Below are 16,557 nucleotides of genomic sequence, written 5' to 3'. Positions count from 1 at the left end.
GCCAGCCTGCACCAGGCAGCTAATGGGCTGGTGTGGTGCACGGCAGGAGCAGGCCTTCCTAATGACCCAGAACTGAGCAGCACTGGGCTGTACAGTAAGAGCACTCAGGAGCCTTGTGAAATCTAACCCCGATCTCATTTTGTAACAGCGTGCTCTTCCTCTATAACATGGCGTCACTGGTGGGCGTGAATAATAGAGGAGTGAGACGGGCTTCGAAGCACACAGTCTGACATCAGTGGTCCTTTCTCTCCACACTAACCATTTTAGAGCATTTGTTACAGAATCCCCCCACGTCTGTCGCTGACCTACTAGCATTGTGGACTAGCTAATAAAATCTGCTTTGGCTTTGAGATTTTCAATCTAGCCCACATTTATTCGAGTCTATTTCATCCACAGCAGCTTCTCTAAAGTCACTCCTACATGCATGCAGACAGGCTGAGCTGCTCTATTGTTGAGGGAGGAGAGTGAGAGAGACTGTGCTGATGCTTCACAGCCCCTAATCCTATTGGAAGTTAGGCCTGCTGTTTGTTTCCCTGTGTTGGCCCTATCAGTCACACTTAGATGAAGCCTGAGGGGAGGTAATATGGGTAGATTGGGCCTGAGTGGCACGGGGAAGTTGCCAGGGCAGATGGGGGACTGCGGAGTAATACTGTGTGAAGCACCGAAGCCAGAGGTTCAGTTCACTGTGGATGGATGTGTAATGGTAATGAAGAGAGATGAGATGAATCTGATACTCAGAGGACGGAAATGTCTCGCACACACACAATGCTCTCAAGAATGGCCCTATGGATTATGCGCTGAAACGCTTGCTCGCGATAAACATCATTCGACACGGTGCTATTTCTGCAGTGTCTCCACTTTTAAATGTTTCAAGAGAGATAGAGTGAAACTTAGAAGAATAGTACTCACTGATATTCAGTATGAAGGGAATGTGCTGACATAATACATCGTCAGTTCTCGAATCATGGATGCCTTGAAATAATTTCTGTGATAGGCTACACATCCACAACCCGTATCAGCGGGTAATGGACTTCCTCTGGTACGCTCTGAATAAGGACTCTGGAAGATGGAAGGGGAAGATAGGCTGGCATTTTCAAAATGTCTACGCCCAATCCGGGCGCTATCTAGCTTGATGGGACAACAGTGTCAACGGGATGATTCAGTGTGCCTATTTTTAAGCATCTACCAGACACTTTAATGCACGGCAAGCTCATTTTTTCAGACTGTGTTATGACTTTTAAAATATGCAGTGATGGATGTCACAGTCAGGGAGAGAGTGCATGTCAGTCTCATTGCAAATAAATAAAATATAGATGCTATTTTTACAGTATTTTATCCTGAGTACCTAAATAAGCTGTAATAAAATCAATAAGTGGACCTTTGACGATGCTTGTTATCTTATTAAAAGCTAAGCAAATACATCAAGAGCTTTCTCAAAACAGCAGTTCTGAAGCCCAGTGAGCTACATAATGAGAAATAAAGGGAAAATGAGAAATTATGTGGAGTCTGTTTTCCTACCCCAGTCTAGTAGCTAATGAGCTCTGAGTGTCTAACAATGTCTAGGAGAGAAATGAGCAGAGGTTTGGGGTTGCACTTTTATTCAAATTTGGGTAAAAGCCATCAATAATACTGTTTAGTCGGCTGCAAGGTGCAGATTAGTGCTTGCTCCATGACTCTACTCCTATGCCTCTACATGATAAAACAGCTCTTAAGAATCAGAAAATAGCTCCTCTCTCTTATTCTATCTACTAATGAAGATTTATAGCTGGCAGTGTCAAATCATAAGATGATTTACATAACGCAACGGGTAGCCTGCCACCGGTGGAAGGAGAGCGAGAGAGAGCGGAGGAGGGAGGGCTATTAAGAGCTTTGAGGTTCTCCAGCAGGCATGACGCTCCATTAATATGCACACACATGTACCCGTGTGAAATAATTTTGGGCAGATGATCATATCTGTCAGATCCATGAAGCACGACAATTGCAAACAGAGCACATGATAGAATGGTGATTAATACACTCGCACTCTGCGCCTGCAACTAAATAAGTAAAAGTCCAATGCCGTTGCAATTTTGAAATATCAAACAAGAACATTTTTATCTCATTTGCATGCTCACAGCTTAGCCTAAACCTAGCCATTAGCCCCGATGTTCTGCCGGGGGTCCTGAAGACATTGTTTAACATAGAAACAGAAAAAAGGATAGTTAAGAGAGTATTGTCTTTTATACCAGTCAAGAGAAGAATGATCGTCATCAAAATCTCATTTCACTTCACCTTTAAAAGAGCCGAGAAGCAGGTGAACATTCCAAAGCCCGAAGCTTGGAAAATCAATCAGGAACGTAAGTGTGAGTTCCTTACAGTTCTCTTGTATGGCCGCCTTGCTATTCCCAGGTTAGCTTTAATCATCACTGATCCCTCGCTACTATTCAGAAGCTCACAGCTCCTTCTCCTGCCCTGAAAGCCTTTGATATGGATAGGTGTGAAACCGGCTCTCATTGCTGATCCCTACCACCACCAGGCTCACCATCCCAGTAATTCAGTTTGCAGTCTCCGGTTTGTGAATTGATTACTTTGCTTTGCCTCTTTAAATTGGTGTCTGGAGAGTCTCTCTCTCTCTCTCTCTCTCTCTCTCTCTCTCTCTCTCTCTGTCTCTTCTCAGAAAAGTGCCCATCAGATGAAATGGAAATCTAATATAGGGGGGAATAAGGAATGGATAGCTGGTGACCTATGGTTCAGAAATGATGTGCGTCGGTGATGATTTGACGTCTGCAAGAATGAGCCTACATAGCTTTGCCATTCTCTGGTGGGTTTAAGAGTCTTAAACAAGACTCTCCAAGCCAACGGGACTGCCGTCAGGGCAGCAACAGGGTGACACAGGTCTACAGTTGGGTGTCCTTCACATTTTAACTGATACCAGTATTGGTGCTGGTACCTCAAATTCAGTACAATTACCTAACTATACCTTTTTTTTTTTTTTTTTTTTACTCTTTCTGTAATAACAAAAGTTTTTGAACCACCTGCGTCAACAAGCTTCCGCTGCTCATTCCTAATCGCAGATAGTGTCTCTGTCTGCTTGTTTGTGTGTGCATGTTTGTCTGTGTGTGTCTGCGAACCTCTCTTGCTCTCTGTTTAGACACAAGTGAAAGCAAAAGTGAAATAATTACGTAATTTAAAAAAAAAAACAGTCACAAACAGTATGGATCCTAGGTTATTTCTAAAAGTAAGCAGAAAAGAAAACAGGCCAAATAGACTGTAATTGTCAGCGCTGCAGCAATAGTTTCAGCTTGCTAGGAAGTCAGCAGAGCTCTCTGGTCAACTTCCCGGCTCCTGATCCCACCAACTACTTGAAACTGGCCACGGAGTTCTGCGGGCAGCTTCCCAGCTTCGGGGTGTTTTGCAATGCTTCTGCCCCGTTTCTGAGCCCGCTCTATAGAGTTTCACTGTCTATGCCACCAAGCACCCCAAAACCAGTCATCCAGTTCTGCAGGCAGCTTCCATGCATTGGGGCCCTGGAGTTGCTTCCACCTCCTGTCTGAGCTCAGTGTTTCCAACCAGTTGTGTTCTCAGATTTATATAACGTAAATTACAACTCCCTTGTACCGACATAATTCAGTCGGTACCCTTAAAAGAACAGAAACGCTGCACAGGTACAATGTCAGATTTCTAAATCATGCAGTAGAAATGTTCCTGATGGGGAAATATTGCAACAATACCTCTTTTGATTCTCAAACCTCTTTTCTTAATCTCTTTCCTCCCTTTCTCTATCTTGTATTCAGCACATCAGACCTCTCTTTGATAATATGTTGTAATTACATGCTTCATGTCTTGCCAGCTGTAATAATTTTGGACAGCAGGATGTTGCATGAGAAAAAAGGTCACATGCTAGGAGATGAGGAATCAAGGTGATTATGAATAATAATGTAAGCATGTGTCAGTCTAAAAATGCACGTTGACATGTACTATCTAGATTTGACTCCTTACCTTGAGCATCACACTTCTGCTGTGTTGCCCTTTTACACATTCACCATGCCTTCCCTCAATCTTATTTCTCTAATCCTTTCTACCTTTGTATTCCTCACCACCTCGCTACGTCTAGACAGTCACTGTTGAGGCAGACTTTGCCATATCAGTCGTACAGAAATCCTGTACATCCATGCCAGAAACACACTGACAAAGGAGATCGGAGTAGCAACTCTGAAAAGCTGAAAAACAGGTTTTCAGCCAATGACCCTGTGGTCCATGTGGAGTGACAAAACTACAGGAAACAATCCCCTCACACTGTGGACAGTCACCAGCTGGCCGATGACCTGAGTGTTTTTTCAATGCAGGTTTGATAAGCCCACTTTCACACCCCTATCCCACTCCAACTCAGACATCACACAACCAACTGAACCCCGTGGCTCACCCTGATACCTTTTCCACTGACCCCTCCACCTGCACAGAGGATCTGTGAAGAGGATGCGCCACAGCTCTTTCACAGACACAAGACAAAAAAAGCACCAGGCCCAGACGGTGGGTCACCTTCCTGCCTGAAAGTCTGCTCTGACCAGCTGGTCCCCCATCTTCACGCAAATCATGAACAGATCACTGAAGCTGTGTGAAGCCCCCTCCTGCTTCATGCTCTTCACCATCATCACGATCAGCAAGAATCCCTCCATCACAAGATTAAATGTCTACATGCCCGTTACACTGACATCTGTGGTCATGAACTCCTTTGAACCTCCTGAAAGATATTAAGGGTCAGGTGATGATGCAGTGAGCATGGGTCTGCACTACATCCTGCAACACCTCGACTCCCCAGAGACATAGGCAAGAATCCTGTGGGCTTCAGCTCAGTGTTCAACACCATCATCCCAGTCATTATTCCTACCAAAGTCACCCAACTCACTGTCAGCAGATGAGGCCAGGGAAAATCACATCCAGCAACAAGACCATCAGCACGTACACGCCACAGGGATGTGTGGTCTCCGAATAACTCTTCTCCCTCTACACCAATGACTGCACCTCAGAAGACCCGTCTGTTAAACTCCTGAAACTTGCAGATGATATAATGGTCATTAGCCTTAACTTGAACAGTGACGAGTTTACATACAGACAAGAGGTTAAATAGCTGGTGCTGGTGGAGCTGAACGCTCTAAAATATGTGAAGGTTAAAGTAGACTTCAGGATGAGAAACACCAAAACTGCACACTGTTACCATTTTGAACATCACTCTGCTGTACCTCATCAGTTTTTGGGGATCCACTTTCTTCCAGGAGCTAAAACTTTCAGCATAAGCTTAACCTTTTACACTCCCTCTCCAAGGTGGTAATGTTATGCTGTTTTTCCGTATCACTGTTCTGTATAGACTGTGCGGTCATAGAGTCGAGAGAGAGTTGTCTGTCTTTAATCTGGCAGCAGAGGTAGTGCCAAATCGATGTCTGTGTAAAAGATGAGATAAGATAAAATAAGATAATCCTCTATTAGTCCCACAATGGGGAAATTTGCATTGTTACGGCAGCTAGGAGGTACAGGATAATCAGCAAAAGAACAATATAAATTGTAAAAAAAAATTAAAAATCGAAAAAATATTTTTTTAAAAAAGGTGCCAAGTATAATAAAAGGAGGTGCAAAATAGTATCATGGCATTAAGAAGGGACAGCCACCAGGATGTGACGGGTGTGACGATGTGTTATATGTGTGACCCATTGCTGGGTGACTTTAAAAGCAGCTGGCAGCTAACTCAAAGAAGAAAAAAACAGCAACCAAAAATGTCTTCTAACTGGAAGACAGTGAGGTAAGATTGGATTAGATGAGATACATTTTATTGTCCCCAGAGGTGAAATTTGTAGAATTAAGGGTATTTCGCAGACGGCAATGGACAGTCAGGAATTCAGAAAGAACTATTTTTGAAATCCATTATTATCTATCTATTCTAAACCCCTATTTGTCCGGCTTTGTTGTCTTTGTTGCTAGCTGTTATGTCTATGTGAGTATATAAGAGCAATGCAAACATGTGGAGTCAAATTCCTTGTACGTGCTCGCATACATGGCCAACAAAGGTGATTCTGATCCTGATATTGCCGATCGATGAATCACCCGCAGTAACACATCCAGCACAGCTGGACCATGTAATTTTCCTCAAAGCCACAAATACACAAACACATGTGTACATAGATTTTGAAGTTACATAGCCCCTGACTGAGTCTATATATACTGTAATAGATGGATGTCATCTTGACAGGCTTCCTCGCTCACCAGTCAATGCACCACATGCAAAAAGTCCTGCTGTGATACTATTAATGTATGTGAGGAAATCCTGGAGGATGGAATTCCAAGATTAAGGGCATCTGAAGGGCAACTTTATCCCAGTAGGTTAGAACACAACCTATGAATTACTTATGGTGTTGTTGCAACCGACATGCCCACACTCAACAGTCTCATGCTTAACCCATCACTTTCCAGTCTGCTGGGTTTTTTAAAAACATTGCTGACCCCAGACAGACTGAAGCATGCATCCTAACCCGACAGATCATTTTGAGTCTTTGTGGAGGGCGTGTTGACATGCAATTAAATAAGAGCAGAAATGTTGTTTAAATATTTCATCACCCCAGAAACAGTAGGACAAGAGGACCAGTGACAGTTTTAGTGCATGGGCACAATTTTTTTGAGAGCCAAGACATGTTTCTTTGTGCTTGAAGGAGTGAGTGAATGAAGGATGTAAGAGGGTGGGGAGAGACGGATAGATGGAGAGGCAAAATGTGACAAGACAATGGAACCTGGGAAAACTGAGTGAAGGAAGAGGGTGTAAATAGAAAAGACGAGTCAATATGTTTTTGCTTCCTGAGAAAAAATGACCTATAGGCATAAGGGTGTTTTGGCTTAGCCACACTTTGCCGAATTATTTATAAAAGGGGGGCGTGGATAGACATACTGAGTAGTGCATGATCTCGGTGAACATGTGGCAAACAAAATCTTGTCCCCATTGAAATATTGAAAAGGGATGTGCAGCGGAGCAATTTCACCAAGGGAAAGAAAATACATCCAACACTAAAGACTTGCTCAAGGTCATTTCTTTTTTTTCTATCCTCTCCTCACGATAGTCCTTTCAGAGCAAAACCACTTTGTACCACACAGTCGTGAATCACAGTTATATTCCGTACACGTCTGCATAGGTTACAGTCAAAAGCAGCACGTGATTAATTATTTACAGGAGTCGCCTTCATTTATGGTCAAAGCAGGTTAGTTTAACATTTCTTTAAACAGCACTGATGTGCTTTGTGTATAGAAAAATATGTTGCCATATTTATTTTACAGTCATGTATTGCTGCATTGAGGCTCGACTAACAAAAACAATCAAATGAAAAATGGCAGGTGCTGTCTATTGGCAATAGCAAAAGCTGAGATTTGGCAAAAAGTGATTCTGACTTCATTTCAATACCTGAACAACTTTTCTCTTCTGGCTGTTCTGTAAGTTACACTTTATTTTTCGAGTAGCCTTGAAACCTTGAAACTCAGAACAAAACTGCCTAATTCAGATCAAGGTACCTTCAGACCTCTCCACTATCACATATTATAGGAACATATTTTTCCTTAGTTCTTCTTCGAGGAGGAAAAAAGCCATAATTACTAATTGCCTTGACTCCCAGCTTTGAAAAACCTCTTGAGATTGTCAAAGTAACTGTGAAGCAGGCAGAGCCTTACAACTCTTGTTCTGTGTGCAGCCTAGATTTCCTCCTCTTGAGATTGGTGTCTCCCTGGCGACTGTCTGGTCCAATTCAACCCCGTGCTGATGGCCTGTAAAATTCCCAGTTCCTGGAGCGCTAGCTTCTAAAACATTCATCATTCGCTCACTTCCCTCTAGGTGCAAGCTCAGCCTCTATCTGAGGATTTGACAGGGTCTTTTTCCTTAGCCCTGTTGGAAGATATAACAGAGTCCCTCACACCACCCTTTGCTCAAAAGGCAGGGTTAGGTAATGGAGAGATTTTCTAATCACACTTCTATTCGTCTCACTGGTCAATAGTCTGGCTTGGTCAAGAGCAATGTGCTTGAGACATTCGAAACCCAGCTTACTTCGGCTCACCTGGCACATCTCCTTTTACTAGAGTTGGGTGTTTTTCAGCTTTTAAGCAACCCACTGAACCGGTATTTGTCATCATGGCACATTCTGGCAAATTAAAAAATCAGCAATCTGTGCAGACAGCGGCACAGCGCTAAATCTAAGTTGTGTTGCATCTGTGATTAGCAATGTGACAACTTGATTAACATGATATTGCGTTTGTGAATGGACGGATGGTACCACTGGTGTCTGACACGCTGTGCGCAATTTACTGCCTTGAAAGAAATTCAATTTCAGTAGAGGTGGGATGGGATAACAGCTACACAGGTTGTGTTTGGTTACTATAAAGTTCAGGTGTTTTTGGGGGTGACAAGAGGTGACATAGCAGAGTCATACTAAAAAAAAAAAAAAACTGTATCAATATGGTTACATTTGATATTTAAAGCTGGGAAAGAGGTGTTCTAACAGGCTGTTGGCTACTGGGCGTGCCATTTTAAGCTGAACATTCATCAGACGTGCTGTTTCTGTTTCTTTGTGATGCTTGCTTTGAAAGCGCCGCAATGAACGAAGAGTGACTGATTCATAAAGTTGAAAAGTGAAATTATTTATAGTATCTGTCCTTATTTCACTGCAAAATCCAAATTAACATGGCAGCTGGTTTAAGGAAGATTGTCAGTGAGCTGAAATTTTCTTGTGCACAACCATCACTAATAACAATGTACTGTTACTGCTGGCTTCATTGTTTCTTTTTTCTACTAAATTTCACAAAATTAAAGAGTTTTCTGTTTAAATAGTACAAACGTAAGATGGTAGCAAATAGGCTACCATCTCATCTTTGAAGTGGTTACATCTCCAGTGTGATCTTGAGTGCATAGCTTACATTTTTACATTTACATTACATTATGGAAGTGAATATTCAATGTATTCATTGTGGACATAGAGCTCTGATGTCACATAATGCAATGCGATAGTTGGATGTTCGTTTCCTGTTAGGACACACAGCTGCTAAGACAAGTGAGACTGGATCTAGAGGTCAAAATTCAGTCATCTGGTCCACTTCACTGCTTGGCTTAATATTAAACTGGACTCAAAAATATCGTATTGGCCCATCCCTAGAGTTTAAATATACATCAATAACCTTAAGGTTATTAATGTATTTCTATGGGTCCCTTGAACTAGTTTGAAAGATTATTACTCACAGCTAACAAAAGAGACATTTTCAACTTTGCTGTTTCTTACACTTCAACATCACATAAACTGCAAGCTGCAAGAACAGAAAACAACATTTTGCTCACAGTACTCGAATAAACATATCTCAACCCAGTAGTGTGCATGACTGGCTTCCAGTGAGGTGATGGAGGGTCATTTTCTAGCTTTGATTCATCGCTGTGAAAGCCAGAGCTCACGCAGTTATTTATTGCCATTCAACACCAAATAGGTCTGTTGCTTTACCTACACAGAATGAAATTAAGCATTTCTTTAAATCAGCCAACAGTGACAAATGTGCAGTTTTCCACAGTTCTTACCAACACCTCTGCACAGCCAGAGGGCTATTTGCTGCTAAATAAAGATCAATACAGAACAAGAGATCCATGCAGATACAAGTACTCAGGGACATTTTGTAATTAGTTTTGCACATTCCTGTTTGAAATAGATGTGGCAGACAAGAAATAGACAAGAAAAGCTTCAACTGCTGCAGTCAAAGAGGTGACAGAGGACAGAGAGAGCAAACAGAGGAGTTAAATTACATTGACGTTACAGGTAAAGAAAAAACTAATGATAACGAATTTTCGTGACAAGATTGTTATTTAAATAGCTCTTCACTTCATGCCAAGAATTATTAGGGTAACTATAAAGAGGTGGCCTCCATTAATTGTGTCTCACCAAAACAAATGTACATGAAACTGTATACGGTCACCACCCTGTAGCCACTTTAAACAGAGCAAACAGAACATGTCTTTCAGTGCTATCACTGCACCTGCGTCTGCAGCCTGTTCTCATCTTGTGTAAATTCAAACAACCTTCTGATTGTACTTTTTTCCTCCTTGAAAACACTTACACTTGTTATCTTGTCTGATTCTATCTACAAAAACAATGATAAAATACATAAAGAGTCATTGCAGAAGCCTTGGCTTGTTCATGGTGTTTGCATCCAAGGCTGGTTCCCACACAAATGTTTCCGTGCCCCTGTTTCTGCTGACGCTGTCTGTTGACACATCCGTTAGTGTTCGGCTTTATCACTGCTCCTCTGGGAATGTCCAACTAATAGAATTAATTGCATTTCATGATCTGTTTGCATTTTCAATTGTTCCGTTTGTGTTCTTACACACGCTGTTAATCTCTTCCTTTGCTTGTCTTTATCAAGGTAAATCCTGATATGTAAATGGCCCGCATAACGACATCACGCAGCACAACAAGCTCTCCCCCTCGCTCTCCCTCCAGTCACCCATGTGCTCTTTGTTTTTCTGTGTGTGATTATGACCTCTGCTGCAGCCATCCATGAAAACAAACATCCTACTGATAAAGGGGAATAAAATACCAGCGGCTTTGCATCTAGAAATTCGTCTGCTGATTTTCCTCATGTCAGCCTTTACTCAGCGCAGCCAGCCAGCACAAGTTGGCATATGGGCTCTTTGGGTGGGAAGTCTGACTGGAACAGTAACCGGTTTGTCCCTGGCAGTGAGAGCACCCAACGTTACTGCAGCAAGGGCACCTCAGAATCTGTACAGTATGTGTGCTGATGTCCTCCATGTCTGGTAGTGGATGATGCCAGAGTAAAAATAAATTGCACACACACATGCACTGTCTCGTAGGCAAGTACAGATACCATTTTCTCTGAATATAAAACAATTTACACTCTTGTCCTTGGTGAGCATTCAGGGGACTATCTCTTATCTGTTGTCTGGCGTTATTTTGTATTAAAACCGGCCAGTGTGACATGGAGCTGGGGGCGTAGCTTGAAGTGTATGCAGCATACACTGTGTGTGTACATGCAGATATGTGAGATACTAAAATAAAGAGTGGCCTGGTTAATGACCCTTTATCACACACTCCAATCTGCTCCCTCACAGGCCCCTGTACCGTTCAGGCTCACACAGTCACAGATAACATTGCTCATCTAAACAGAATTCAACCTGAAAGGCTTCAGCTATTGGAAGGCTCCCTTAGGAGCTAAAAAGCCTGGAACCAGACATCGAACAGGGACAGTCAAAACCGATTTAATACATGCCTCTGGAGCACCAGCAGAGAAAATGCGTGCAGAGACCGAGCAATATTCAGCCTTAAAACAACTGTTTCAGAGGCTATCCGATTACATGAGTTATAATGCAGCCATATTGGAATCCCAAAACATTTATAATATTGTAAGCTCTCTGGTACTCATAGCTGCATTGTGGTGTGAACAAAATGACTGCTGCATACAGCTATTGTGCAAGTGAAAGCCTATTTGAAAGGGATAAGGGGCTTTCTTATGAAGTTCAGGGGGGAGTCAAGTTCATTAGTGGTTTTGATAGAGTAGGAGGAGTGTGAATCAAACCTGAATCAGACAGAGTCAGAGAGGGAGAGATGATAAAAACCGCTGAAGCTTTCACTTAGAGCTAAGCAAACCACAAATAGGCTCCGAGGGGCAGGTCTTTGGCCTCTTTGTCAATAATGGGTCACACACAAAAGCACATGTGCCAAACACACACCCACACAGGCACACACATATATGAGCAGTTAGTGTTGCATTCACGGCGTTCACAAGCACAAAATATACCTGTGTTTGTCCTTATTCCCCAAAAGAACATTTTCCGACTAAGTTGTTTACATTGTATGGCTCACTAAAAATGAATATTCCACTAATATTCATGTTCACATGCAGCCCTACATATCTGATTAACATGCTGTGACATGCAATTCATCACATCAAAATGTGAAAAAAGTTTAACAGCTTGAGTTGCTTGTGCCACTTTGCTGCTTTGCATAATGTTTTTCAAAGTTTTTTCACTGATGGCTGACTTGTTCGACCATGCAAACACAGCCTCCCTTTTTCATTCTTTCAACCACTTTCTTAAAAAAAGTCAACATTGTGATATTTGTGCATATCAAATATGTTGATAGTCAAGTCTTTCATAATGTTTAAAAGAAGGTGTGTCTCTCTTTTTTTTTTTTTTTTTTTGCAAATTGGTTTGTGTACAACACATAGAGCCAACTGTAAACAGACAAAAGCCAGCGTGCCAAAAACGGTGGTTAAAAACCCCAGTAGATCTGCATTTTCCAAATGTGTCTGTCTGTCTACATGCCAAAGGAATGCTCTTAAAACCTGCAAATCAGCATATCCCATGTCTCAACTGAAAAATGCGTTATTCAGAAAAAGGCCTTATTCGAATATTTCATGCTTTCGACATGACCTGTATCAAATTCTAAATATTGTCATATTCAGCATAATAGTGAAATTTTAGTGTGTATCTAAATGTGACCAATTTCCTCAAGCTGTCATCTGCTTTCTTTCTCAACCTGTAATTACTCTGTGTGTCCATTAGTGTGATTGTGACAGTCTACACTTATAAAAAAGAGTTGAAAACAGGCCACAGAGATGGCTAATTGGGAGCTGACAGAATCAGGTCACATCAATACAAACAGAAAACAGTTAGTTCTCGCTGTAATTTCAACTAGATTCTTCTGATAAAGTTGTAGGGCTCTTTTAAATTTCAGATAGGAGAGAAGTGTTTTTTTTTAGCGTGATTGCTTCCTCATTCGTTACACGCTTTCTGATTCTCACGGGATGTTTTGACTGTGAATATATGTGCAGCTGCCAACTACAGTTAATGGAGTGCCAAAAGTTGCCTCAGTTGTGGAGGTAATTTCACCATTCACTTGTAAAGTTTCATCATAGGGAGGACATGATGCATTCAGTTGCCCCTGAAATCAAGCAGGTAACAAAAGTGGCTAAACGACTCTTAAATGTTTTTTTCCCAGCCAATCTGTTAAACTGTGAATCTGAAAAATGAAATGCTGCATGTGCAATATGAACCTTATCTGAGACAAGAGACAGTTCTGTTCATTTTGCATTGATTTATAAATGATTTGCATTGTTAACTAAACTTTAGTATTGAGAGATTTATACTAGGGGTGCAAACAACATGTTTCATTGGGATACGATATAGTTTCGTCACCATACTGGGATTTCTAACTTTGATAAAATACCTGGGAAGATATCAATACTTGATACCATTTTCGATTCCACGGGGAAAATATTATTATTATCATTTATCATTATCATCAAGGAAAAGATAAATATAACAAGGCTATGACATGACAAATTCACTTTTCTTGGTTAGTAGTAGAGATAGTAGTAAATATTAACATTAAGAGAGTGAGAAAGAGCAGCTGGTACCAGTGTATCGACACTGCAGAAAATTAGTCATGAAACTGATTCAAATAGAAATCACCATGTAGAGATGAAATTATGTTTTGTGACAATGCTGATCTTGATTCTTTGGACATCGATACAATATCACGACATATACCAGTACGATTTAAATTCAATTCAGCGGCCGGGGATCAGTACTAGACCGTTTGTAAATTTCTTTATTGTCTTTTTCTTAGCTGTTTGCCATTATCTGCCTGGCACTTGGCCGCTAGCATGTTTGAATGTTTTGGAAGGAGGCGTACTTGGAGGGGAGTGGTGACACAGACTAACGGTGGGAATTTCAAAATAAAGGTTTATCTTCAAAAAGCTAATATGTATCAGTGTTTTCAGTTTGCATCATGGCTGTAGCTCAGGAGGTAGAAGAAGTTGTCTGCTATTCGTAAGATTGGTGATTTGACCTCTGGCATGTCGAGTATGCTTGGGTAAGATCTGAAAATTTCCCCCAGAGGCTGAGCTATTAGTGTGTGGTTGCATATGAATGTTTAACTGAGTAGCAGGTGGCACCTTGTAAGCCATGGCCATCATTGTATGAATGTGTGTGTGAATGGGTTGATGTGACATGCAGTGTAAAAGCGCTTTGAATGGTCTGTAGACGAGAAACGCACTAAGCAAGTCCAAGTCCCTTTACCATGTCCGTTTAAAATTGCATCATTGATCATTGAATCAACATATCCACCCAGACTGATGTATTGACACAGCCCTAGTTCAAACTGTTTCACACATCAGCAGATATGAGGCTAACAGCGTTACAGCTTTGCTGTTTTCTTCTGTTGAATCGTCTCTCAAAGATGATAAATGAAACAGTATTAATGATAGATATAACGAGCTGTCCTGGAAATGAAAGCTCATGGCAACTTAGCAATAAAATTACTTTTCAACATGTAGGCTTTCATTCACGAGCAGGGGGAAATTGGGCTTCCAAGCGGGCCCATTAACTCCAAAAAAATAAACAAGACAGGAAGCCACTTGATGAAACAGTGAGAGTTTTATTTGCTGACAGGCTCTATAAATCAGCTAAGCACAAAAATACCCACAAAAGGCAAATATGACATGGAGCAAAAGCAACATGATTTAACCCCTTTGAGCCCTTCAGGTAATAAACAACAAGTGAAGGGAACAGAAGAACACATCAGGTCAATATATCCAGGAAAATGTGCAGTTTGTTGTTTCATGAAGCACTTTCTGATCTCTACTGCTGTATCTTATTCAGCATGAAGGCTGCAGTCTTGAAGGGTTATGTTGAAGTGTGTCCTTACCCACTGGTGCAGAATTAGTGTGCATGGCAGAGGCAGGAAATTAAAAAATATAAAATACTTCCAAGATGTGCTGCACTTGGTAAGTCAAGTAGAACCGCAGCGCTGCACGACCTCAACACTGACATTCAATCAGCACTGAGGGGGCGTTTGGGTGAGAATAAGCTGCCTGACTGACAGTGCTAAAAGGGGTCAGGAAGTCCAAGATTATTGATCAATAAATGTGAGCAAGTATACACATGATACATGCTCCGACGTCCACACAAACACACCGTCTCTCTCTCTCCCTGCAGGAAATATACCTCCATTTAGACTTTTCTTTTTTCATTAGAAACCACCAGACCCTCCACCATCTTCACTCCCACCCACACTTATTCCATGAAAGAGTGAAAAATAATAGTAGACACGCTTTGAACACAATCTACCCATCTCCTTATCGTGTATTTACTGCTTCAGACCTATGGTTGAGTTTGTTATCTCCCTGAAGCTGCTACAAAGCATTTAGCCATCCTCCTCTCTACATTATTAAATGTTCCTGTCATTATTTCTGATGCCTTCTCTCAGGCATTCCTCTGAAAATAGACTCCCTTGTTCAGAAGCTGCCAGGCGAGAAGAGACAGACAGAGCAGAGGGTGGTGGTGCTGGTAATGCTGGAAATGAGATGGGCAAGAACATGTGTAGTGGGGAGGGGGGAAATCTGATCAAATGAGCCAGTCCCCATGTTTGGTGCTAATGATGAGCCTGGAGGAAAAGCCTCTATCTGCTCACCAGATGTGTAAGTTGGTAGCTGGGGTGATGAAGAGATGAAGAGAGCACGGCCCATTATGGGTAAGTGCTTCCACTAAAACTTTAAAGTGATGCACAGAAGTGGCTTTACATTACCGTGAACAATTTCCAAAGAAAACCATAAGTTTCTTGACTGATTTTTTGTTTTTTACCTTCCAGGCAGCAATTCAGTTTATTTCAGTGTGCTATTAAAATCTGCCTGCAGACTCTATACTTGAGATCTAGCGCATCTTCATCTTGAGATCCGTCACTGTGAACAGCTCGACTTCTTTATTTATTTATTTATTTTTTTTAAATCTGCAGCAGGGAGACATTTTCAACAGTCGCGTCAGTGGTGCATTTTAGAAAATGTATATTTTAGTCATCCGATGAAAAGAATTGATGAGTGCTGTTTTCAGGCAGCCTAATCTAGAAGACAAACAGAGAGCAAACACTGACATTGTGAAAAGGATTCTGTGAAGTTGGTCATTTCTCACAACAAAAAGGATTGCCGTTCAGCAGCAGATGCTGACATTTGAGGTGTCAGAGAGCTGAGACTATTTCCGCCCTGCATTCAGCTGCAGGAACATGGAGATGTAACTTTGGAAATGGTTCTAAAAAAATGTCAGCATCAATCGTTTTAGTAAATACCAAAAACGTAATGTGTTTAACCCTTTGAAACCTTGATCGACATCAGTTTCCCTTGTGCTGCATTCAGATGCTTTTCACAACCTTTGAAACCTGAGCAAAAAGATAGAATTCTCTTCAAAATTTTAAACAAAGGCAATGAGCAAATAGCATGGAATTGGTGAAGATTACAAGAAATCAACCTGAAAATTAATGTTAAAAAACGAGAGAGAGAGAAATATCACAAGATTATATCAAGGGGAAAATGTTGTTTTTTGATTGTTATTCAGATAATTTCTTTGCTTTTTTTTGTTGCTAATTTTCAGGCAAATTTTCTTGTAACTTTTCATTAATTTGTTGCTAATTTGTTGGTCATTGCCTTCTTTTCATGCTTTTGAAAGAAATCAAGCCAATTTGTTCAGGTGTCAAAGGACTCTTGTGTCATGGAAGCAGAGGAGGCGAT

The 16,557-nt window shown here is 41.3% G+C and overlaps 1 protein-coding gene across 1 annotated transcript in view; it reads right to left on the bottom strand.

Annotated features, from left to right (window-relative positions):
* rtn4rl1b (reticulon 4 receptor-like 1b) overlaps positions 1 to 15,525 on the bottom strand; it is an 88,541-nt gene extending 73,016 nt beyond the window's left edge. Inside the window, exon 1 of the mRNA XM_042486975.1 lies at positions 15,471 to 15,525. Coding sequence (XP_042342909.1) covers positions 15,471 to 15,525 — 55 coding nt within the window. The remainder of the gene's footprint in view (positions 1 to 15,470) is intronic.
* Between the last annotated feature and the right edge of the window lie 1,032 nt (positions 15,526 to 16,557).

This window comes from Plectropomus leopardus, chromosome 5 (assembly GCF_008729295.1).
Source record: "Plectropomus leopardus isolate mb chromosome 5, YSFRI_Pleo_2.0, whole genome shotgun sequence".
NCBI lineage: Eukaryota > Metazoa > Chordata > Actinopteri > Perciformes > Serranidae > Plectropomus > Plectropomus leopardus.
This window is presented reverse-complemented; position numbering and strand designations above follow the sequence as displayed.